Source organism: Cynocephalus volans, chromosome 10 (genome assembly GCF_027409185.1).
Source record: "Cynocephalus volans isolate mCynVol1 chromosome 10, mCynVol1.pri, whole genome shotgun sequence".
Lineage (NCBI taxonomy): Eukaryota > Metazoa > Chordata > Mammalia > Dermoptera > Cynocephalidae > Cynocephalus > Cynocephalus volans.
The window spans coordinates 28,923,977-28,949,079 of NC_084469.1; the positions used below are offsets into that span (position 1 = coordinate 28,923,977).

At 46.5% G+C, this 25,103-nt stretch overlaps 2 protein-coding genes across 4 annotated transcripts in view; one reads left to right on the forward strand and one right to left on the reverse strand.

Moving 5' to 3' along the window:
* The first annotated feature begins 8,341 nt into the window (after positions 1–8,341).
* SERPINF1 (serpin family F member 1) lies at positions 8,342–19,583 on the forward strand. The gene is made up of 8 exons (XM_063111488.1): positions 8,342–8,437; positions 12,531–12,622; positions 14,146–14,341; positions 15,032–15,187; positions 15,580–15,783; positions 17,018–17,160; positions 18,510–18,720; positions 19,195–19,583. Exons 2-8 carry the CDS (start codon positions 12,539–12,541, stop codon positions 19,452–19,454), a joined length of 1,254 nt encoding a protein of 417 aa, XP_062967558.1. The 5' UTR covers positions 8,342–8,437; positions 12,531–12,538; the 3' UTR covers positions 19,455–19,583.
* A 1,699-nt stretch (positions 19,584–21,282) lies between these two features.
* SMYD4 (SET and MYND domain containing 4) overlaps positions 21,283–25,103 on the reverse strand; it is a 40,866-nt gene continuing 37,045 nt past the window's right edge. For 2 of the 3 annotated variants that reach the window (XM_063111805.1, XM_063111804.1), the window contains exons 8-11: positions 24,621–24,753; positions 23,608–23,724; positions 23,271–23,394; positions 21,283–22,072 (exon numbers count right to left, since the gene is read on the reverse strand). In XM_063111805.1, the coding sequence (XP_062967875.1) occupies positions 21,919–22,072; positions 23,271–23,394; positions 23,608–23,724; positions 24,621–24,753 (528 nt within the window). In that variant the 3' untranslated portion in view covers positions 21,283–21,918. Of the gene's footprint in view, positions 22,073–23,270; positions 23,395–23,607; positions 23,725–24,620; positions 24,754–25,103 lie in introns of those variants that run through there. The other variant, XM_063111806.1, reaches the window with a different exon arrangement.

A 25,103-nucleotide genomic window follows, 5' to 3' on the forward strand; every position in this document is an offset into this window, starting at 1 on the left:
GGCAGGATCAGGGAATCGCGGGCCTGATTCCTCATCGTTTCTTTCAAAGGGGCTCAGAGGGTGTCCTATTCTGGGGCTTGTGCAGTAGGGCAGCTGTGGATCCAGTTTACCAGGAGATAGGTTAGGTTATTCCCTGAGTCATCTGGGGCACCTCCACTTTTTTTTTTGTTTACCAGAAGGGGAGAGACAGGAGGGAGAGGCTGCATTTGGACATGTCCCAGGACACCGTGGTGGGAAGAGGAGAGATAGGCCCTGGTGGTGGCTCAGGAGGCAGAGCGTTGTCCTGGGGTCAGACACCATGGGCTAGTCTCAGCCTCTCTTGGGCCTCATGTCCTGCTCTATAGGTGAAGACTGAGTATCAACATAACCTGACTCGGATGTAACTTGCTGAAGACCTCCCAGCCTCCAGCCCATGCCAATGCCCTGTCTCCCCAGTCTCCCCACGCTCCTTGGAAATGCCAGGATTCCCCTTCCTTCCTCTCTCCTAGCTTGAGGCAGGGAAGGGCCCCATTAGCTCTTTAAGGCTCTTTTGTAAAGTTTTTGTAGTGATTGTTACACCACCTGAATAAAGAATGAATGGGCCTAGCTGGTATGATGTCACTGTTCTGGGCATGGGTGGAAACAAAGGGGTGGAGGGAAGGTGGCGAGAATGCCAAGAGCAGACTTGCAGGCCAAGAGCACTGATAAATGGCTGCACCCGATGAGGGGCAGCAGCCCTCTCTGTGCCACGTTTGGTCTGTGGCCATGCACCAGCCCATCCCCACTGTAAAGTTCCCTCTGACCTCATCAGCCCTGTCCAGGGCTACCTCCATGCCAGCCTGGCTCTGCTCCGTACATGCCTCAGGCGGTCGGCAATGAGGGTGGCTCAGAATAGCACCAGCCTCCCGGTTTGGGAGAAGAACTGGCAATTAAGAAGCTTGCGGAGTTTCTAATTACACACCGGCCCTTCTGCCAGGAGCTGGTGCCTGCCAGCCGGGGACAGGCTGCTAGGAGCATCCAGCTCCAGCTGGAGATTATCAGCGCCTGAGGATTTGGGGGAAATGGTTGGGGGTACCTTGGCACAGGGCTGATGCCTTCCTCTGTGCCAGAGCCCAGGAGGTGGGGGCAGCATGGATGTCCATGTGGGTGGGCTCTCTTCCATGCTGTGAGTGCAGGGCTTCCAGATGGCAGCAACCCCCTGGAGCCCTAATGTGCAGTGGTTAAGGGCAAGTGCCTTGGGGTCAGAGTGACCTGGCATGAAATCTTGCTTCTTACAAACTAGCAGTGTGGAGAGATAGCTAGTAAAAAAACAAGGGAAGTATGAAGTTGTTCAAAAAGGTCATGGAAAGATTTGTATTATCTTTTTTTTTTTTTTTTTTGTGGTGGCTGGATGGTATGGGGATTCAAACCCTTGACGTTGGTGTTATAACGCTGTGCTCCAACCAACTGCACTAACCGGCCAGCCCGTATGATCTTTTAATTCTATTTTTCCATGAACTTTTTTTAACTACCCTCATTCATGGTATGTCAGAGGGTGAGCTACCACAAAAACTATGGTGATAAACGAAGCAGGGAAGGGGGACAGGGCTGGGAGGGAAGGCCTCACTGGGAAGGTGACATGGGAGCAGGGACTTGAAGGAGGTGAGAAAGGGCACCATGGAAGTGTCAGGGAAGAGTGGCCTGGCAGAGGAATAGCATGTGCAAAGGTCCTGAGGAAGGAGCAGGCTCAGAGGTCCAAGACAAGCTGGAGATTGTGGAGCTGGAGTGGAGGAAGTGAGGGGGAGGAGGAGGAAGGAATCAGAGAGGAAGTGGGGACAGATCACATAGGGCTGTAAGGTTATTGTAAAGACTGATTTTGGGGCCGGCCTGTGGCTCACTCGGGAGAGTGCGGTGCTGATAACACCAAGGCCACGGGTTCGGATCCCATATACGGATGGCCAGTTTGCTCACTGGGTGAGCGTGGTGCTGACAACACCAAGTCAAGGGTTAAGATCCCCTTACCGGTCATCTTAAAAAAAAATAAATAAATAAAAGACTGTGATTTTGATCGTGGGAGAGGTGAGAAGTCACTGGGAGGTTAAATCACCAAACCCACCAACTTCATTTTACCTCCTAAGTCTTTTTTTTTTTTTGCAGCTGGCCGGTACAGGGGTCCAAACACTGCACTCTAAGCAACTGAGCTAAAGCCAGCTCTTCTTTATTTTTATTTTTTGAACCTCCTAAGTCTTTCTCAGGGCTCTCCTCCTCTCTGTTTCAGCTCCCAGTGCCCTGGTCTGGGCTCAGCCGTCACTCCCTGGGGTCACTGCCTTTGCTTCCTAGACTCTCCCTGCCACTGGTCTGGTTGCCTTCACTGCATCCTCCGCCCTGCAAGTTCTTATTGAGTGCTTCCTGTGTGCCCAGCAGCGTGTTGAGCTCTCAGGACACTGCAATAAATAAGCAGACAAGATCCCTATTCCCCTGGAGACTAAGTTTGGTGGTGGGGTGGTCTAGACAATAAACACATAAAAATGCAAGACACAGGAAACAGAATTAGAAGTACTATAAAGGATGTTCTCGAAGTTTTGTGATACTGAGTAACTGGGGGAAGGCCTTTCCGAGGTGACATCTGAGCTGAGAGATGGAGGATGTAAGGACTTGACCATTCAGAGAGACAGGGGAAGAAGGTTCAGGAAGAGGCAGGGAAGAGGCCCTGGAGCAGAAAAGGGCTTGGATCACGGGAGAAACAGAAAGAAGCCAGTGTGACTAGAGTGTGACGAGCCAGCGAGAAAACGGAAAGATGAAGCTGGAGGGGTAGGCTGGGGCCAGAGCATGTGGGTCCTTGCAGGCCAGAGTGAGGGGTTTGGACTTTATTCCAAGTACAAAGGGAAGCTGCTGAAGGGTCTTTTGTTTAAAATGTTTTGGTTGAAGTATAATATGCAAAGTACACAAGTCATAACTATATAGAAGCTTAAGGAATTTTTTCATGAACGAAATACTCCTGTGCAACCAGCACTTAGATCAAGAAACAGTGCTTACTCTTCTGACTTCTAATAACAGGGATGACTTTTTCCTGTTTTGAACTCTATTACTTAAAGGAATCATATGCCCGCGCGCTCATGTGTCTGGCTTCTTTCGTTCAGCCTCCTGTTTGTGAGATTCATCTGTGTTATAGCGCATGGCAATAATTCGTTCACAGGGGATGCCTTTTATCTGCAGGGTGCTGTGACCTGAGCTAAGCTCTGGAAGGCTCATTTTGCTGCTGTGCGGGAACAGACTGTTGAGGGATGAAAGTGGGAGTAGGAAGGCCTGTTAGCAGGCAAGAGACGTAGGTGGCTCGGCCCAGGGTGCTGGCTGTGGAAAGCGGGGGAAGTGGTCAGAATTTAGATGTATTTTGCAGATCAATGTTGTAGAATTTATAGATAGGTGGTGTGGGAAATGAAAAGTGAGACTTGGGCCGGCCCGTTAGTTCAGTAGGTCAGAGCACAGTTTTGTAACACCAAGGTCAGGGGGTTTGGATCCCCCTATGGGCCATCAGTGCTCCCAACCCCCCGAAAAGGAGAGACTTGAGATTAATGAGGTTCATCATTTAGATTCCTGAGTTTCTGTCTTGAGAAAATGGGGAGGTGGCAGTGCCTTTCACTGAGATGGGAAGCAGAGTGAGGGACAGATTTTAGGGTGGAGCGGGGATTTCCATTTTGAACGTGTTATGATGGGAATGCCACATTAATATAGGGTGATCATATGTCCCAGTTTGCCCAGGAAAGTTCAAGTTATGTCTGTGTTTCTAGCTATTTAATAGCACCTCCTTTTGCTCTTAGAAGTGTCCCTGTTTGGATGAGAAATGACATGTTCATCCTACCTGTTGGGCATCCATGTGGAGGTGGTAAGAGTAGCATTACTGGGCTGTGGGTTTGGATTTACTCATCTTTAATGTCAAGTAGGCAATTGGATATTTTGGTTAGGGCTGAAAGTGCATATCTGGGCGCATCAGATGCACTTAAAGTCACAGTGCTGGCAGAATTCAGAAGGGAGATATAGACAGAGAGGAAAAGCAGTCCCAGGATCAAGACAGCAAAGGGGACCAAAAAGATGGGACATGTGAGGTGGGAGAAAAATGGAAGGGTTAGGGTTCCAGGAAGGAGGAATAGTCGCTCTGCTGCCTGCTGCCAAGGACAGAGGAGTCAACTTGGTGGTCAACATGAGGTCACCTGTGAATGTAGTGACAGCAGTTTCAAAGCAGAGGTGGGTGCACAGCAAGTCTGGGGTTAGGAGAAAACAGGAGCTGAGGCAGTGTAGACACAAGAGCAAATAGCTCTATCCAGCGTGGCTGTGACGGAGAACCAAGAAATGGGCTTCAGGGGATGTAAAGGAGGGAGAATAGAGGATGTTTGAAGGCTGGAGAATGATCCTTCACGGGAGATACACTGATTCTGCAGGAGACGGGCCACCCGAGGGAGCAAAGTCCTTGAGGAGAACAACATGTGGAGGCCTCTCCTTTGGCAGGAATAGGACACATTCCTTTCATGGTAGTCAGACGAAACAGCAGTCTTCCTTCTTTATAATATATTATGAAATAATTGGACAGACAAAAAGATATAATGAATCACAAAACACCACTGTCTAGCTTAAGAAATATTCTCAATATAGTGACAGCCCCATATTTCCTCCCTCAGTCCTTCCCCCATTCCCATAACCACCATCCTAATTTGGTTTTTATTATTTTTATGTATTTCTTTTTCTTTCACCAAGTAAGTTTTTATCCACATGTAATATATAGTATTGATTTGCATGCTTTTAAGCCTTACATGAATACTGTTCCTATTCTCCTGCGTCATGTGTCAGTTCACATTGTGAGATAAATCTGTGTAGATACTTGTGGCTTCACCTCAGATGTAGATTTCCCACTCTTTATCTAGTCTCCTGTTGATGGACATTTAGGGAGCTTCCACTTTTCGCCACTACAAACAAAGCTGCTGTGACATTCTTGGATATACTCCTTGTGCACACCTGTGGGCATCTTTTTAGCTCACATGCTTAGGAATGGAATTGCTGAGTTGTAGATTTGGGCTTGTGCATCTTTCACTGGCAGGGCCAACACATGCAGTTATTTACAACTTTGACATTTAATGCCAGATGGTTCTTCAAGGTGGCTGTATTAAAATATACCAGCAGGGCATGAGGATTGTTCCACATCCTTACCAACACTTGGTATTGTCAGATGTTTAAATTTTGGCAATCTGATAAGTGTGAAATAGAATTTCCTTATGGTTTTAATTTGCATTCCCTTGATTACTAGTGAAGATAAAATATCTTTTCTTTTTTTTTAAAAGATGACCAGTAAGAGGATCTTAACCCTTGACTTGGTGTTATCAGCACCACACTCTCTCAAGTGAGCCACGGGCCAGCCCTAAAAATATCTTTTCATAAGTTTCTTGGCCACTTAGGATTTTTCTTCTGTGAATTACCTGGACCTATTTTTCTGCTGAATTGTTTTTCTTTTTTCTCATTGACTTTTTGTACTTTCTATATTACACTTAGTAATCTTTCTTGTCAGTTGTCTGTGTTACAAATATTTTCTTCCAGTGTGAGGCTTATCTTTTTACTTTGTTTTATAGTAGCTTTTCACGGAAACAAGTTTTAATTTTAATCCCGAATTTATCAACCTTTTCTTTCATATTTTGTATTTCTTTTGGTGTCTTAAAAAAATTTTTTTTCCTACATGGAGATCACAAAGGGATCCATCTATATTTTCTTCTAAAACATGTACACTTTTGCCTGTTGTATATGTGTTTGTATTTGCTTTTTAAAACTTAATAATATCTCTGAAAGGATACACAGGAAAGAGATTAACACCTGCTGCCTCAAGGGAATGGAACTGGGTGACTGGAGATCAGAATGAAAGGAAGACCTTTCACTGTATACCTTTTATTGCTTTTGAGTTTTGAACCATGTGAACGAAAAACCTATTCAAAAACAAGTAAATTATTTAAATAAAAAGTCATTAGAAAAGATTGTGTAGAAACAAGTTGTTTATACCTTTAAATCTTGAATGCCGGGCCGAGCCTGTGGCGCACTTGGTAGAGTGCTGCGCTGGCAGCGCGGTGACGCTCCCACCGCAGGTTCGGATCCTATATAGGACTGACCAGTCCACTCACTGGCTGAGTGCCGGTCACGAAAAAACGACAAAAAATAAATAAATAAATAAATAAAAATAAATAAATAAATAAATCTTGAATGCCCCTAGAGTTAATTTTTGTATATGGTGTGAGATAGGGATGTGATTTTAACTCCTTTACATGGATAATCATTCATGCCTCCACCTGGACTGCCCTTCCCACCTTTCTATGCTTAGCTCACTCTTGGTCACCTTTGAAGACTCAGCTTAGATTCATACACAGTATTTGAGCTGTGCTGCCACAATACCCAGTAGAGCAGCACTGTCCGATAGAAATATAATGTGAACCACATATGTAATTAGAACTTTCCTAGTAGCTGCATTAAAAAAGAAACAGGTTAAATTAATTTTAATAATATATTTTATTTAGCTCATATAGATAGGTAACCAAAATAAACATTATTAATGAGATAGCATACATTTATTTCATACTAAGTATTCAAAATCTTTTTTTTTTTTTATAGATGACCGGTAGCGGGACCTTAACCCTTGACTTGGTGTTGTCAGCACCACGCTCTCCCAAGTGAGCCACGGGCCGGCCCCATTATTCAAAATCTGATATTCATTTTGCACTTACAGCAGGTCACAATTTAGACTAGCCACCTTCCGAGTGCTGTGTAGCCACATGTGGCTAGTGACTACTGTATTGGACAGCACCGCTATAGAGACAATCGTCACAGAGTGTGCTGTATTATATTAGAACCATCTGTCCTCATATCAGCCTCTGTTCTTAGCCAGTAAGATCTGGAGGGTGGACGCTGAGTGTCATTCATCTACGAACCCCTTCTCCTCTGTGTAGCTAGTAGAGTGCTTTGCATAGAGCTGTTCCACAATTTTTTGTTGAAAAGAACTGAACTCTGACTGTTGACACATCTTCCTTGTATAATGCTGAACCTTGCCCACTGGAAAGTGCTACCCAGGGGCCCTCACTCTGTTCCCCGGAGACTCACATAAGAATGCTTGAAGGTTTCCCTAAATTTTATCTTCGGTGAGCTAAAATATCCAAAAGCACTCTCCTTTATTTCTCTGATTTCTCCTTCTCTGAATGTCTATTGGACTTTCTCAGCCAGGACTCATACCTGCTTAGAAAATATTTTACTATTTTGTCTAATTGTTTTCTTTGTCAATGTTTTAGCTTCACAACCGCATTGCAAGTTCTTAAACATCCTGAGGTGAACTGGGCCTAAGTGTTCTCCTTTTCAGGGAACCTCTGTTATGTCTAGCTTGGGGCCAGGCCCGCAGTAGGCCTCCCCTCAGTGCTAGTGTGTCCAGTACATCTCATTTCTTCCTCTGGTCATATATTTTCCCCCACTGCCCTTCCCAATCTCCAGAAATCTCAGAATTTCAAAGCTGAAAAAACATGCAGACATCCAGCTCCATTCACCCATTTTTCAACCAAGGAAAAGGAAGAGCTATGAGAGTTATCTTGCCCCAAGCCCCAGTTAGTGCCAGGGCCAAGGACCAGGAAGAACCCTGAGTTTCCAGACTGGGCCAATGTTTTCTCCACTCGTCCTGTAAGATAGTTTTTTTTTTTTTTTTTTGGGGGGGGGGCAGGTTTTAAAAAATGCTTTTAAATTTATTTATTTATTTTTTTAAAAAAGATGACCGGCAAGGGGATCTTAACCCTTGACTTGGTTTTGTCAGCACCACGCTCTCCCAAGTGAGCCACGGGCCGGCCCTAAAAAAATGCTTTTAAATTTATGAAGCACAAGAAAGAATAAACATTTATAATTGTGATAAGAACTCAAAACAATAGAAAAATGGGATTAAAAAAACTAGAATTTGTTTTAAGAGAGCATGGCACATACAGAAAAAGATATTTAGCCTTAGTTCCATCATGTATAACATCAGGAGTCTAAAGAAGTAATGACAGCTCACATACATGAACTTTCATTTGCTTCCTCTCCCTAGCCGCCTGCAAGACACTCTTGCCTGGTCCTATCTCTCACCCCAGACTGGCCAGAGTGACCTCTGGGGTAGGCCAACTTGTAGGGAGTCCCAGTGGGCAGCAAGGAAGGCCAGGGTCCTGGAGGAAGACCCAGTGGAGGAAGAGGGTGTGCGAATGTGTGTGTCTTGGGGGTGTGGGGTGGAAGAGCAGATGTGGGTTAAAGTTAACACCAGACAATGATGCAATCACAGAATCCGAATTGAGTGCAGGTCGCTTTAAGAAAGGAGTAGCTGTAATCTGAAGCCTGCTGGACGCTGGATTGGGAGGCAGCAAAAAAACTCTTGCTTACTGGAGCCCCCTCAGTGTGCAGGCTTAGAGGGACCTAGGCTGGGAGTGGAGCTGCAGCATACCCACAGGTAAAGTGTCCCTGTCTTGTCTACATGACAGGGAAAGGCAAGAGAGGCTCGCCTGGGCTGGGGAGGGACTGGGGAGAGGCAGGGGTACCCCACAGAGCAGAAAAGAAGGGTGCAAGGGAGAGGGGGTGGGGAGACAGTAGCCCCTGCAGCTTGGGCACCATGGTGAGTAGATGGGGAGAGGGTGGAGTGGAGGGGGGACAGAGGCCAGGACCCAATTACCCCTAAACCCTACTGCACCAATAAGAGAAGAGGGTGGAAAGACTTTTGAATGAAGTGAGTGGAAATAATGGAGAGGGGTGGTGGTGGGGAAGACACCACAGGGTCAGGTCTGAGCAGTGCCCCACGAGGGCTGGAGCTCCCAGGGAAGGAGGCTGTCTGGGAGCTGATTCTACCAGACCAGTCAGGAGGGCATCCCCTTCTGCAGCCCAACCGTAGTTCAGCTCCCTGTTTCTTTTTCAAAACTAACTGGTGCTGATTTCAAAGGTAATTTCCCAACAGCACCAAGCAGCTGGCTGGCTGAGCCCTGCCTGAGGGCTGGGATGAAGTACAGCTGGGTCCTTCTCTCCAGCCCCCACCCATTCTCTTTGGCCAAATTAGCTTCTAGTAGAAGCTGGGAGACCAATGAGGTTGTGGCCTCTCCCAAACAATGACCCCTCTTTAGCCCAGCCAGTGTATGGGGTTTGGGGGGTTGGGCTGCCAGTGCTGGAGAGAATGGCCATCCCATCGTACCCTTTCTGCTCCCTGAGGCAAGCCACAGCAAGGAGCCAGTTTGAGCCAAAGAAAAGCTGCAGGCTTCCCAGAAACCCCACCACTGTCTGCCCCATGCCCTTCCACTAGGAGTTCTGCTCCCAGGCTGAGGGCGGGAGGGGAGGGGAGCCAAGGAGTTCTATACCTAGGGTTGTCCTTCTGGGGTGTAGGGAGGTACACTTCTGGGGCACCCCAGCCTGACTCATTCGGGTTTCAAGGCTTCAGAAGGAACATTGCCTGGGGGCTGGTCAGTTCCCCATGGGTGGGCACCATGGGTGGGAGAGGGAGGTGCCCTTCCTCACACTATCTATGAGGCTTACCGCCATGTGTGGTTCTGGGAGGAGGAGGGATGGTGTTTGTTTCACAACAGTGTTTAATCTGAAACACATGTATTGGCTTGAGTTTATCCTCCCAGCTTGGAGGCAAAATCACAAAATCCCAGTTCCTGTTTCTCTTGATTTGGGCAATGTGGTGGAAAGTAAGGCCTGACCTTGGCTAGCAGGGAGGATGTGCACCTCTTCCCTGCCCTCCCCCACTTGGTAGGACAGGAGTCTGGCTTGGATACTGTCCTTTGGACAGCATGGCATTGTTGTCCCTGTGCCCCTGGCCAGCCATTGGTTGCCTGCTCCAGCCCATAGAACAATCACCTTGTGCGGGGTGTTGTGCTTGCTCTGAGGGGCCTGCCATGCAGACCCTTACTCTCTTCTCTCTCGCTGCCCTTGTGGGGGACTTCCAATCATCTCTCCACTTCCCACATCCCTGTGCTTGAGGTAGAGGATTCAGAGACATGTCACTAATACTATGTGTCCTTAAATCTAGCTCTGGGCCAGCTTTGGCCTGCGTGCCGTCCCCTGCCAGGTTCCCTCACCTCACCTTCAGTCCCTCAGCCTACTTACACGGTGACAGGGATCAATCACCTGATCTGTGGCTTGGGCTTAGACTCTCTAGGGACTCCAGAAGGTCCCATTGTCAAATGCATTTGAATTGTGAACTTGCTTCCTTAAACACTATGCCAGGATGACCCCTCCTCTTCCCTCTTCTCTGGGAATCACAGCTACCAGCCTTTCCTCTGGCCTTGCCTCCTAGGCATTGCACTGGGTGCACAGGGTTTTCAGTGTGCAACAAACCCATCTGTCCGCTGAGTCGCATGCAAGTCATGCTCCTGCCAGCTCTGGGTGGGGCTGGCCGGGTGGAGAGTGACTGCGAGCCTGGCTGCAGTCTCCATCTTGCAGTGCAGGAAGCTTTTCCTGCTGTCTCAGCGGAAGGTCTCTGCGCGGCAGGGCAGGCATGTGGCAGAGCAGCTGGCTGAGAATACAGGGTTCCTGGAACTCTCACTCGGAGATACGAGCTCAAGATCAGGGTTCAGAAAGAAAGCCAGGCAGGTTCCCGCCGGCTGTCCTGCCTGAAACGGAGCAAACTCAGGCGATCTTTTCTTTTGTTGCTGTCCACACTCTACAGTATTGTCCAGCCGATGATCAGACTTCATTTTAAGGACTTCAAAGGATACAAAACTACAGTTAGTAGGAATGAGTTCAAGAGATCTGTGTATAGCATGGTGACTACAGCTAATGATAACTTGAATTCTTGAAAAATGCTAACAGAGTGATGTTAAATGTTCTCACTACAAAAATAACTATGTGAGGTAATGTATGTTTTAATTAGCTAGATTTAACCATTCTACAATATGTATATACTTCAAAATATCATGTTGCAGGGCCGGCCCGTGGCTCACTTGGGAGAGCGTGGTACTGACCACACCAAGTCAAGGGTTAAGATCCCCTTACCGGTCATCTTTAAAAAAGAAAAAAAAAAAAAAACCCATCATGTTGTACACGATTAACTTTATCTGTCCATTTAAAATAAGTAAATTTGGAAAAAAAAATGTTTTAAGGACTTTAGCCAACAGTTACACACTGCACTCTCAAATTTGTGATCCAACGTGTTCTGGGAAGTTGGAAACTGTGTGTGTTGTGTATGTGTGCGGGTGTGGGTATTTATGCGTATATAAGAGGATAATGAAGAATAATGGAGGAGGGGGGTGTTTCAGAGGAGGTGAGGGGCAGGGGAGACCAAATAGTTCAGGTTGTAAGTTCTCGACCCAGTAACATGGTTAGAGGGAGAACGTGGACTAGCCAAAGGTCCTGCTGCTGAGGCCCTGTCCCACTTTCTAACCTCAAGCCCTCCCAGAAGATCTTATCTGTGAACCTCACTAGCTGCCTTCATCCCCTCCCACCCCAGATTCTGACTACAGGGTGAGCTCAGAGATGAGGTGAATGCAGGAGGGGAGGGATGGGGTTAAACATAGAGCCTTAGCCCCAGTTTCATAGTTTCCCCTTGAGGTCCAGGTGCCAGACCAGAGCCTGGTCAGAGGGGACCACTGCCGGGGAGGTGCAGGGATATGGGGGGTCTTATTAAGAAGCGGCGTTGTTTAACCTGAAGGAAAGAAGCCTCCGGGGCTTCAGAGCTATTTTCAAGCTGGCAGGGGGAAGAGGATAGGACTCCACATAGGATTCACATGGGATTCCAGTTGAAGAGGGACATATTTTGGCCCTGGGAACATTTGAGAGTTTACCAATCTCTGGCACTAAGTGCTGTTAAGGCATTATCTAATTTAATCCTCATAACAATAGGTAAGTACTATTTTATTTCCATTTTACAAGAGAAAAATTGCAACCTAGAGAGCTATTAAGGCACAGAATTGAGATCTGAGCCCAGGCTGTCTGACCATAGACCCTGCACTTCTAACCACGAGAGAAAGAGCTGTTGAAACAGAACTGTCTGAGAAGGTAACAAGCGCCCTCATGAGGCCACAGGTTTCAGGCCAGAGGAATTCAAGAAGAGAGTCTGAGAACTTTTGGGGGATAGGGGGGACTGAACCATTTACCTCTATTTTCTGTATTCTGTGATTCTACAGAGGAGACCTGGGTTCTGCCACCATTCTCTTGGGAGACATTGCCCCAAATCCTATCAAACGGGCTGGCTGGGCATCTCCAGGGAAAAGCCCTGGCATGCATCTGCACTAGACCATATTCCACACCAAGGAGACCATTGCTGGGTCTTCACTGCTATGGAGCTTTAGGCTCAAATGTGGGTCCCCTGACACAGACAATGTAACAAAATCACAAGCCCATGATGTGACTGTGGGCTGTGAGGCAGGTGGAAGGCTGGGGAGGACATTGCTGGGAGACAGTTGTCATCACGCCGAGGGTCCACTTCCAGGCCAGGCTGGGGAGGCTGGGGGGAAGGGGCCTTGCCCTGCCCACCTCCTGCTCCCTGCCCAGGGTGGCCCAGTGGGGCAAGGTGGTGGGTGAGGGGAGTGGCCTACTGCCTCTTGCTTTTCATGCAGGCGCTGGGATGTGGGCCCTTGTGCTACTCCTCTGGACTGGAGCCCTCCTCAGGCATGGCAGCTGCCAGGACATCGCTGGCAGCCCAGAGGAGGTCAGTGGGGGCAGATGGGTGGCTGGGAGGTGGGACACCAGCAATCCCAGTCCCTACTTAGCAGACAGCATGGGAGACGGGACAGGGAGCTGGGCACCCTGGTTCCAAGCCAGGCTCTTGCCTTTGAGTCTAGACAGGGTCATGGTTTCTCCAGCAGCGAAACAGAAAACGTCTTGCCTCACCTTTTAGGGGACAGAGTGAAGACAAAAGTAAGATCCAGAAAAAGTGAAAAGCCAAAGCACTTTAACAAGTCCAGGGTTGTCCCTTCGGTAATGGCCTTTTCTTATTACTTGTACTACTTGTGGGACTCACCGAGTGGGTGGTATTCTAGGATATTGGTTCAGATATCGACTGGGGTGTAGCAGAGGATGAAAAATCATGGACAGACCCCTCTCCTCCCAGAGAGTGCACAATCATGTTGCAAAGGCAGATACAGACACTTGGAGAGAAGCCTATGCTATGACAGTGGGGGTAAGGGTTTCCTGTCACATGAGGGACATGGGCAGCCAGGGTATATCAGCTGGAGCCCTGGATTCTGTTCTGAGTTCTGAGTTTGAATTCTGGCTCCACCTCTCACCAGCTTTATGGCCTCAGACAAGTCACTTTGACCTCAATCTCTGTTTCTTTATGTATAAAATGGGATAAAAACACCCACTTTACAGGGCCATCTGGTCATTCATTTATTTCTCATCTTATGAACACCTACTCTGTAGGTGTGGAGATGGGTGGAAATATGAGAGACTCAGTTCTTACCTTCAAGGAACTTAGTCTTTTGAGATATTAGTCTTTTGGGGTATCAGACAAATACATCAACAAGTATGATATGAAAACTCTAATCAAAAGAACTAGCAAAGAGCCTGGCACATTGGAGCCTGGCACGTGGTAGGCAGTTAATAAGCAAGTGATAGTTGACTCTGAAAAAAGGTCAGAAAACCAAAAGGTATTTTCAGATTGGAGTGGTCAGGGAAAATTTGTGATACTGGAGGAGACATGTGATCAGAGCACAAAAGAAAGGGAGGGTTCGATGGGAGAGAAAGGGCAGAGACCTGGGAGCAGTAAGCAAGATGGAGCAGACTGGTAGCTGGGTTTGGCCTGAGTACAGGGTTTCTTACAGGGATGGGGGAGAGAGTTCCTCACCAAGTTTTTTTTTTTGCAGTTGGCTGGTACAGGGATAAACCCTGGCCCTTGGTGTTATCAGCACCACACTCTAACCAACTGTTAACTGGCCAGCCTCCACAAAAATTTTAAAAAATGTGTCACAGGCTTGCCTCTCACAGGTCACAAGTGTTTAAACCTGGCCAGCTAATCTCTTTTCTGGGCTGCCTCTCCCCAGCAGAGAGCTCACGCATAACCAGGGAGCATGCACACTCCTTCCAACTCGAGCCTAAACATGCTAAAGTTAGGAAGAATGGCGCCCCAAAAGGCCAGACGCCAATCGCACTCAAAGCCCAGGAGATGAGTCTTTGGCTGCTCAACTCCACTGGTCCTTGTACTCAAATCTAGGACTTCCTGTCTCCTGCCAGGGCCTGGCCCCTGACAGCACGGGGGCGCCAGTGGAGGAGGAGGATCCCTTCTTCAAGGTCCCTGTGAACAAGCTGGCAGCGGCTGTTTCCAACTTTGGCTATGACCTGTACCGCGTGAAATCCAGCGCGAACCCCACTGCCAATGTGCTCCTGTCCCCACTCAGCGTGGCCACGGCACTCTCTGCCCTTTCGCTGGGTGAGTGCTCAGATGCAGAAACCCCAGACAGGCCTGGAGGGGCCCCCCTGGCCTCTGTGCATACGTGGCTCTCCAAGCCCTAGACACACTTTGCCTCAGGGAGGGGAGAAGCAGCGCTGGGAGGCCCGCCCCAGCGGGTGGCGCATGCGCAAGTGGGAGCTCAAGGGCCGCGCACGCGCAGCTCCCTAGCTCGCTCCCTGGCTCGCTCGGAAGGCTGCGTGGGCGTGGCCGCGGGGACCACTTACTGACCTGGTGATTTATTTCATTCATTGCTTAAACGTGCTTCTGCTGTGTGCCAGCCATTTGCTAGGTTCTGGGGATATTAAGTGCCCACAAGCAGGCATGAGCTTGTCCTCACTGGGTCACAGCTGAGTTCACAGGGGAAACTAATGAACAGGTAGCTAAAAAATAGAAGTGATGGGAGAAGTACAGGGACTTGTACCCCTCACTGCCACCCTTCTCTCTCCCTAGGCCTGATGCCTTTAGCCTACTTTAGGAAATCTCTAAGAATCTACTCACTGTCTCTTCCATTGCCTTCACATTCTTTGCCCATCTAGAATGTCCCCCAATCAGTCTACTCAGGCTCTCAACGGACAGAAGGAAAGAGTATAGTATCCCTACCCTGGCAGAGGGCCTGACTTGGGCTCTGGTGGGCAGTAACTGAGGTTCCCATCCTTGTCCCTCTGGCAGGAGCGGAACAGCGAACAGAATCCATCATTCACCGGGCTCTCTACTATGACTTGATCAGCAACCCAGACATCCACGGCACCTACAAAGAACTCCTTGACGCTGTCACTGCCCCCCAGAAAAACCTCAAGAGTGCTTCCCGGATCGTCTTTGAGAGGAGTGAGTGGCCTTTCTAGCTTCGGCTGCCTGAGGATACTCTATGCTCTACGCTGGGAGTTTCTTTCTAAATAATAGATCATTATGCTCATGCCCGGCCTGGCACTGGTAGGCAGGAAGGACCCTGTGAGCCCAAAGGGGAACAGAAAGAGAAAGTGGGCTGTGGGAGACAGTGGAAGGGCAGAAACTTGAAGAGAAACAGCAATGAGTGAAATCTGATGTTCCCTGTCCAGTGCCTGGGGAAGCCAGCAGAAGTCCTGGCAAGTCATGGGAAGACACTGGGCAGGAAGTTGGGGCCTGCTGAAGTGTTAAAACAGAACTAAGCCTGGCATGCTCTCAAAGAGAGGATGCTGGTTTAGCTCTCATACACTAAACTCTGCTCCACCTCTTCTCAGAGCTGCGGATAAAATCCAGCTTTGTGGCACCGCTGGAAAAGTCATATGGGACCAGGCCCAGAATCCTGACCGGCAACCCTCGCATGGACCTTCAGGAGATTAACAACTGGGTGCAGACCCAGATGAAAGGGAAGATTGCCAGGTCCACGAGGGAAATACCCAGTGAAATCAGCATTCTCCTTCTCAGCGTGGCTTACTTCAAAGGTGAGAGCTTCTCCACTTTTCTTTTGACCACTTCTCTTTTTGCCATCTTTTTGGATGGCAGGTGTCAGAGGGTCCTGGGAGAGCGGAGAAGTCAAAGACCTTACCCAGCAAACCAGAGGCAAAGCCAGAGAAGGATCTGAGAACTGCACCTGCCTGAAGCATAACTGCTTGTCATCACATCTAAGGCAAAGCGTAAGGGTCTACACATTGTCTGCAGAGTATAAGAGGCTTGTGGAGAAAAAATTGCAGATAGGGGAAAAGAATGAACACTGGAGACCTGTTTGGGGCTGGGCTCTGTGTTAGGTTTCTGGCTTTTGAGTCAGACAAGGTTTAAATTCCTCTGCCTTTACTAGCTGTAGAGCCCTGCACTAGTTTCATAACCTAACCTTTCTGGGCTTATTTTCTCATCTTTAATATAAGGATTATGTATCTACTTCACAAACACTTTGTACATGTTGTCTCTCATTCACAACAACCTCATTACTGTACCTGGCACACAGCAGGGGCTTAATGGACTGTCGTTAGTTACCCCACAACGTTCTTCTGGGCTGTGGTGATATGCCCAGAGACCATTCCACAGGCCTAGAGTGGGACCAGACCCATTCAGATAAGGCCTGGGGGGTGGTGTGGGCAACCTCTCCCTTAAAATGCTTTGTAATTATCTATCAGCAGCAAGAGTGAACCCCTAACCTCCTAGAGAAAAGCCTGATGGCGTCCTACTTCAAGCACTGATCTCCAGTGAGTGAACAAGCAGTTACAGACCCAGTACTCGTATATAAAAGGCCACATTGAGCTAAAGGAATTTGGTTATCAGCTCATTCTGTGAGCACTGGCAAGTCACCACCTCTTTGGGCTTTGGTGCTTTTTCAGCTATGAGAGGAGTGATCAGATAATCTTGGAAGTCCCTTCGAGCTCTGACCTCCTTTGATTCTGTCTCCCAGAGACACCACTGTAGAAGTGTAGGCCGGTTTACTTTGCTCACAGGCTATCACAGGACTTGTGTAATTCAGAGAGTCAAATCAACAAAATCAACTTATTTCCATCAAAGTTTACTTGCAGAAGGTATTCAGGGTCCTGGAAATACTGTGGTCCCAACCACACATTGAGACATAGCCTCTTATGAATAAGATTCCTTTAGCTGGGCAATTTTCAACAGCATACTCTGGAGACACAGCATAGTCCTGCTCCTTCCTAGTCTGCTGGGGCTCAGGACATTCCATTCATTTCATTCCAGGGCAGTGGGTAACAAAATTTGACTCCAGAAAGACTTCCCTTGAGGATTTCCACTTGGATGAGGAGAGGACCGTGAAAGTCCCCATGATGTCAGACCCGAAGACTCTTTTACGCTATGGCTTGGATTCTGATCTCAGCTGCAAGGTCTGTAAGGACAGCATGGGTGGTGGGTGGGGGTGGAGGGGAAGAACACAAGAGAAGCAGAATGGTGTAGTGGAATAGAATGACCTATGAGATCTGACAGCTTACTGTGTGACTTTGAGCAAGTTAATCACATCTCTGAGCCTTTCCTCTTCTTAAAATAGGGTAGGGGGTAGTTATCAAAACTTATCCTCTCAGTGTTTGTTGTAAGGATTAATAAGGTAATGTGATATGGGCCCTCGCATTTCTGTATATGATTTCAGGAGGCTCCGGGACCCTGACACCATTTGTTCTGAGGACCTTAGATTAAGGACCTCTGTTCAAAGGGCCCGTTTTATTACTGCTTCTGTATTGTTGTGCCAAAGGCCCCATTTCTAATCTAGTGCTCTGTTCATAGCAGAAGATCAGTAAAAGTTGGCAGATGGACTTTTGTTTGTTTTTTGCTCTAACGATATGGCTTTATTTTCTTGGACAAGGAATGGTCTTGTATATACAACAGACCCTATTATCTAATTATGAATAGAAAGAAGGGCTAAACCTCTAATGTTAAAGTTATTACTGAGATAAGTATTCATTCTCAAGCTATTCCCAAGTTCATAAACAAGAGACAACCACATTGTCCAAACTTTGATTCCCTGAATTTGCTTACACTGAAATCCTTTGTGGTTACTGCAAGTTTCTTTTCCACTGTAAAGTGGGAATCAATGTGCTAAGTGGGCCATGGGCTCTGTTACTCCATCTTGGTGAGTATGTGTCAGGCACGATTCTGGGCGCTGAGAATGCAAAGGTGAACAAGACAAAGTTGCTGTTCTCAAGAACAGAACGTATGTTTAGATACATAAGGCAATGTGACAAAAAGTCCCACAATATGCCATCTGCAACTGGATTCCGGTAGTGTGGCTCAGTCCGAGTCTGAAGGCCTCAAAACCAGGGAAGCTGATGGTGTCCTTTGTGTATGTCCTGGAACCCAAAAGCTCAAGAGTTTTTGAGCTCTGACATCCATGGACAGGAGAGAAGAGTATACCCAGCTCCAGTGGATACAGAGAGTTAGCAGATGGGCTTTGGAAGAAAACGCAGACCTGAAATTCAATTCTAGCTCCTTAAAACCATAAGAACATTCTTTCAGCTGATAACTTCAGTAGGTGTTGGACAAGGAAGAAAAGACAACAGCCTTTTTGAAGGAACATCAGGAAATGACTTGCTGCCAGAAAGCAATAATTAAATAGATTGGTGGGGGAGGAAGACAAGGCCAGGGCCCCACTTAGGAGAGGGGAAGGCAGTTCTTGGTATGTGTCTATACCTGGGCTCTTGGGCTACAAGGACTGACCTATGTGCTGCCTCTCTTGTTTCAGATTGCCCAACTGCCCTTGACCGGAAGCATGAGTATCATCTTCTTCCTGCCCTTGAAAGCAACCCAGAACTTGACCATGATAGAAGAGAGCCTCACCTCTGAGTTCATTCATGACATAGACCGAGAACTGAAGACTGTCCAAGCGGTCCTGACCATCCCCAAGCTGAAGCTGAGTTACGAAGGCGAAGTTACCAAGTCTCTGCAGGAGATGAGTATGTTTGCAAGACCTTTTTGCTCTTGGGGGTGGGGTGGGGTCACGTCGAGTCTTTGAGCCTTCCACCTTGCTAAGCAGGACTGGAGGGCTACGTGGTCTTGTAGGGAGGTCATGGACAGTTCCTTAATCCTAACAGTGCTGGAGGGCAAGACTGAAGTGCCTTCCTTATCAGACTCATTTCTCAGTCCATGAACATACATTCTTTAACAAGGAGCTCAGAACACTGCCTCTCAAGACAGGTCTGTTTGACCCAGTTTCTAATCTAAACCTCACTTGCTGTGTGCTCTTGGGCAAGTCACTTAACCCTCAACCAGTTCAGAGCTCTACATATTTCACAGAAAGTCAAGAGTGGCGCTCCCCTCCCAGCTTGCTCACCTTCTTGAGAATCAGGACTTAAGAATCAGGATTGTAATCTTTCTTGGGGTGTTGAATAAGGCACGGTTTTAATGGAAATCTCTCTCAATCTCTGTAGAGCTGCAACCCTTGTTTGATTCACCAGACTTCAGCAAGATCACAGGCAAACCTATTAAGCTTACGCAAGTGGAACACAGGGTTGGCTTTGAGTGGAATGAAGATGGGGCAGAAACCACCTCCAGCCCAGGGCTCCAGCCTGCCCGCCTCACCTTCCTTCTGGACTATCACCTTAACCAACCTTTCATTTTTGTTCTGAGGGACACGGACACAGGGGCCCTTCTCTTCATAGGCAAAATTCTGGACCCCAGGGGCACTTAATGTTCCAGTTCAATGCTCCAGTACCCTAAAAGAAAAAAACTCCAGAGGGATAGCAGATTATACATTACATGAAGGCTGCCCCTTTAATGTTTCAATGTATACTTTACAATAAAAGAGCTTTATCCTTAACTTTTGTTACTTTGTTCCTCCTCCTCTTTTGAGTTAAGCTAAATTTAATGTGAAGATAAATTACCCTTTAGGAATTTGCTGGTCTTATTCCCATAGCCTGGTTCTAAACTCTGCAGAAAGTTACCACTTATAATAACTTTGAGTTATCTGTGTTATATAATGCAGGGACTGCTTCTCTACTCTGGGGGTGTTTGTTTATGTAAAAGGACCACTAATCCCCCAGGAGGGCATCTCTTGCCCCCACAATCAGTGAAACATACTCTTAAATAAACAAGACTTTAGGTTTTAATGTAAGCACAAGCATTCCCCAGTCAAGCTAACGTCACCTGTGACAATATAGGAGAACACATGGACAGATAAGGGAGGTAATTTGTAACTTCAGGAAATAATTCTTTATTTTATAAAACACTTAAAGAAAGCTCTCAAGGGTCGGCCCGTGGCTCACTCGGGAGAGTGCGGTGTTGAGAACACCAAGGCCCCGGGTTCTGATCCCATGTAGGGATGGCCGGTTAGCTCACTGGCTGAGCGTGGTGCTGACGACACCAAGTCAAGGGTTAAGATCCCCTTACCGGTCATCTTAAAAAAAAAAAAAGAAAGAAAGCTCTCAAGTACACATAAAATGGGACCTGATATGTAAACATTATATTTTATTAAATTTTTTTTTGGTGTGTGGGCAGTTGGCTGGTACTTAAAATTTTTCTCTTTTTTTGGCGGCTGGCTGGTACAGGGATCAAACCCTGGACCTTGGTGTTAGCACCATGCTCTAACCAACTAAACTAACTGGCCTAAAATTTTTAAATATATTATTTTTAAGGAAGTATGCCTATTTTACAAAGTACAACAGCCTTTTTTTAGGAGCATTAAACATGCCAAATGTTTGCAATAGAGTAACTATAGAATTGTCCACAGGACTAAACTCTTTTTCTTGAAAAAGTTACCTCTACCAAAAAATTTTGCTGGCCACTCTCTTGCTATGATGAGTTATTAGATAGGAGAAATGAAATTCTGCCCATCCTTCATTCAACAAATGTTTGAATGCTAAATATATTCTAAACACTCAGCTTCTTGAAAAGCTACCACCAGGCATTATCAGGACTATTCATTTCCTGAGTATAATGCCATGGCAACCAACGGGCACTTCTGGGGCCTGGCCAGAGTGGGCAGCTCTCAAAAGCAGTGTGGACCTGACACACTTTCCCACTAACACATCTGAACACTGGTCATCAGTGGTGATGGAGCAACCATGATTAAGACACAGAGAATCCCGCACATGGCCTTCAGACTGGGATGGGGTCTGGACTACTACAGATCTCAGTCGAAGGGAGCCATCACCCCTACTTTTCATCTCTTAAGTTTGACACCACAAACAGCAATGTCCACACCCTCAGCATTTTCTGAAGTTTCCCTGATCCCCTTCCCAGTACTCATGCAGTCTGTATTTCATTTGCCAGCTTGGGGAGGTCTGGTATAAACAAGTAGTCTCTTTTCAGGTTTGCTAATAAATAGAAGAGCTCAGAAAGGAGGCACACTTGTTATAAAGTTATTAGTACAAGATTGATTTTATTAGTGTTTGGTCAGTGAGTCTGCCAAGAGTATAGAATGAAAGGCAAAGAGTAAGGATTGGAAAACTGGTAGAAAACAAATTTAGAGTTGGCATCCCAGGAAGAAATTGCCCAACAATAAAATGGCTCCATATTTATTTCTCTAATTACAATTTATACTCCGCCAGTTTTTTTTTTTCATGCATCTTTTTTTTTTTTTTTTTTAAATTTTATACTCCACCAGTTTTAACAAAGGATTCGAGGAAGCTAGATAGCATAAGTGGAATCATGTGTCTCAGGAGGTAAGGAGTCTCACTGATTTCTTGCTATGTAATTATTTTTCAATTACAATACAACTACTAATAGTTTAAGTTCCCACTGGAGTGGTGCATAACATCTCATTACTACTAGAAACTGTAGGAATGTTCCAAGGAAACAGACTATCATCATTTAGTGAGGTGGAATCTAGCCAAAACCCCAGGATAACATCCAGATGCCTGCAGATCAGCTAAAATACTTTTAAAGGACTTAGATTCTCCAGATACTAGTTTTAAGTCTTTTCTGGGAACTGGGAATTTTTATTGGAGGGCATTAACAATTTCCAGGAAAATTCATCAAGATAGGTGAGCATCTCTCTGGCTGCAATGCTTTTCAAGTCTTCCCCGCACTTCACACCTAGGCTTGGAACTATTGGGCAAGTCCTGTCTTTCCTGACAACAGCTCAGCAGCAACAGAACCCCTTTGATCCATTCTCCATGGGCTCATTTCCTGAGGATCAAAGTCCCCTTAGGACCCTACACTGAAGGCCCCACAGGGATGGGTGGCAAGTCCAATAAACAGGACTTCATCTTTTGGAGCTCTTGGATCTCGTCATTCCAAGGGCCATAGTGCACCAGCAGGACCTTCTCTGCTTTTTGTATAGTGTTCAGAGCTTCGGGTATTGCAAACCTGAACCAAAGGAGGTAAAAGGAGTTAGTTCACTCATTTAATCAAGCAAACATTGAGGGCCTACTCACACACTGTGAAGAATGCAAAGTTATATAAGATCATTGCTGTCCTCAAGGATCTTCAAATCTAGAAGGGTAGATAAGACACTTTCACAAAAACAATGCAAGGCAGAATTTGAGAGAAAAATTATGAAAAAAAAAGCATAAAGACTCTAGGATCCTGAGAAAAACAGAAAAATCTCCAAGCTTTAATCTGATATTTACCCCAAGTTTTACTCAGTAGTCTTCATCTTAGAGTAACCAACTCTATCCCTGGCCTAACACTGCAGCCCTTTTCTCTCTCTTGACCAAATGGGCTGTCTCTATGTCTTGACTATCAGGTCCATCCACATCCATAATCTTAGGTTTAATCTTCTAACGCTTTCTCATATCAATGTACACCACAGTAGTTTTAACAAGCCTGGAGGTGTTCCACCCAGAAATACTGAAATTAGGACCTCCCAAATGACCTCAGCAGCAAAAGCAACTGAGGTGTTAGCTTACCAACCCTACTGTTCTTTCCTTTTAACTTTTAAAGTAAGGTTTCTCAACCTTGACACTATTGACATTTTGAGCTGGATAATTCTTTGCTGCGGGTATCAGGATGTGGGGAGGAAGGCCGTCCTTTGCATTGTAGGATGTTTAGCAGCACCTCTGGCCTCTACCCATTAGATGCCAGTAGCATCCTCCTCCACCCCCAAGTTGTGACAATCAAAAATGTCTCCAGACAGGGCCAAATGTCATCTGGGGAAAAAATCGCTCCTGTCTGAAAACAACTGCTTTAAAAGGAATTGGATGCAGACTATGGAGAAGGCAGAGACCCTAGAGTTGAGGATGCTGGTAATGAGAGAGCCAAGGGGGGTGTGATTAAGCAGAGAGGAATGAGAAGGAATGCTGTGCTGGTGGGTGGGTGGAGCTGCCTCACTAGCTCTCCCTGGGAGACTCACTTCACATCTAAGAGCTTTCCCCATATCTCTCAGAAGAAATTCTAAAGCTTCAAATTTGTCAGAAAAACAGAAGGCAAGGATCTCTCCTAAAGAGGAAATAAAGTTTTAATGTCCTTAAAACCACCATAAGAAAAAAATGATACACAGAAGAGCGTAGTAAAAGACATAACAGTATGTGCCCTGGCAAAGTGCTAGGAAAAGAGAAAGACTTACCCATTGAAAAAGACTTGAGCCAGTTTGAAGAGCTCATGGCCCATTTCAACACTGGATGGCCCATGGCGAACCTCAACCACTCGGAGACTCTTCTGCAGATGGGTGGCTGACTTTTGCCAGTCCCCTGCAAGGAGAGAAAAATCTTGTCCCAGAAAAAAAAGACAATCAACTGTGGATGAACACTTTCAGGGTAAGGAAAGCTGAATGGAAGGGACAGCAGCCTCAGTTTAAAGACTGAAAGAGAACCCTCTAGGGTTCCTAGACAAGGCTAGGATTGTGGCAAAACACACAAGGCAGGCTTGTTCATCACAGGAGAAAATGAAGACGTGGGCCATACCTAAGGCAGCATAGGCCTGGGCCAGGCCATCCTCGATATCTCCTGCCATAGAATGTTCTGCCGAAAGGAAGCTCTGGGCATCATTCTGGCACTCCAACAACTGCTGAATGGCTTGCTCTAACAATCCAAAGGGAAAATGCCTCATTATAGACATAAACCCAGTACTAGAAATAAGAACCGTCTCACATTCTACATCAGCTGGGCTGATGTGGAAACTCCCGTTTGTCTCCCCAGGTTGTCACCACTCACAACGTATGTTCCAATACAGCTGTTGTTCTCTTATGTTTTCTCTTTCAACAGAAAAAGGTGTAAAGTGAGGCCTCCCAACATTTATCCTGGGCTTCCAACACAGTCAACTCTACCTTCCACTTATGGTCATTATTTCTCTTGACTCTGAAATCTAAGCTAAAGTTCAACTTTCACAAAGTAGGGTAAATAAATTTCCATGATGTCAAGCTCTAAAGCAGTTTCAAGGGTAATGGGGAGTTCCACAACTCCTTTTCTTTTCTTTTTTTTTTTTTTTTGATAGCTGGCCAGTATGGGGATCCAAACCCTTGACCCACAACTCCTGTTCTGAAAAGAGCAGGATACTTATGTCCATGGGCACACACCCTACTGCTCTTTAGGAGACTGGCTCTGCTGAGGGCAGAACAACCTTTGTCGGAAGTTAGGTCATGAGGCCCTGGAATTGAAACAAATGACACTGAACTTCTGGAACTGCACAAAGCTCATGGATGTCAGAGATAACCCTTTAGTCGTCAGGGGTACTTTAACTTTGCTATCTGATGCATAAGAAAATAATAGCTTAAATCATCCTGCCCTTTTTCAAGGATACCACAGTAACTGAGCTGGTTAGGGTTTGGTCTCATTGGCCTGTATAGCCATCTTGTGGCTGGCATGGGGATAATTAACTTAAATTCTTCAATCATTGCTGAGTATCCTTCAGTCCAAGGTGATATCAGAATGAATAAAAGGGAAGAGGTTGGAAGACCAAACCAGGGAGCCAGTCTCACCTAGATTACCATTTCTGAGAAGCTTCCGGGCCATCCCAACCTGCTGTTGAAGGTCCTGTAACCGAGAGACTAGGTGATCTCTGCTGATGGATTCTGTACAAGACCTGCTGCCACAGCTCAGCACATCATCTCCCTGTGGAAGTCAGTTTTATCTTTATTCCTATATCGGAGTTGGTTAGCAACATCGCATGTACTTATGTTATAGGATTGCCCCATAGTTTCTGACCCTTGTAGGAAAGAGATTCCTGCAATAATACATCACGAACCAGGTCTGATTGAATTTGGTTTGACAGCAGCAATTCTAATAAAGACAGTAGCTGATCCCATCTGAGATTTAGTTTTTGTAACAGAACTAGTAGAGTGCATACTTTCTTTCCATCTCTACAGCCCCTCTCTTATCCCCCTTTGGGGCCAGGACTCTGGATGACAAACATAGTTCTAGTGGTTATGAAAAAGCCATAAGAAAGCCAATAGAGAAAGGTG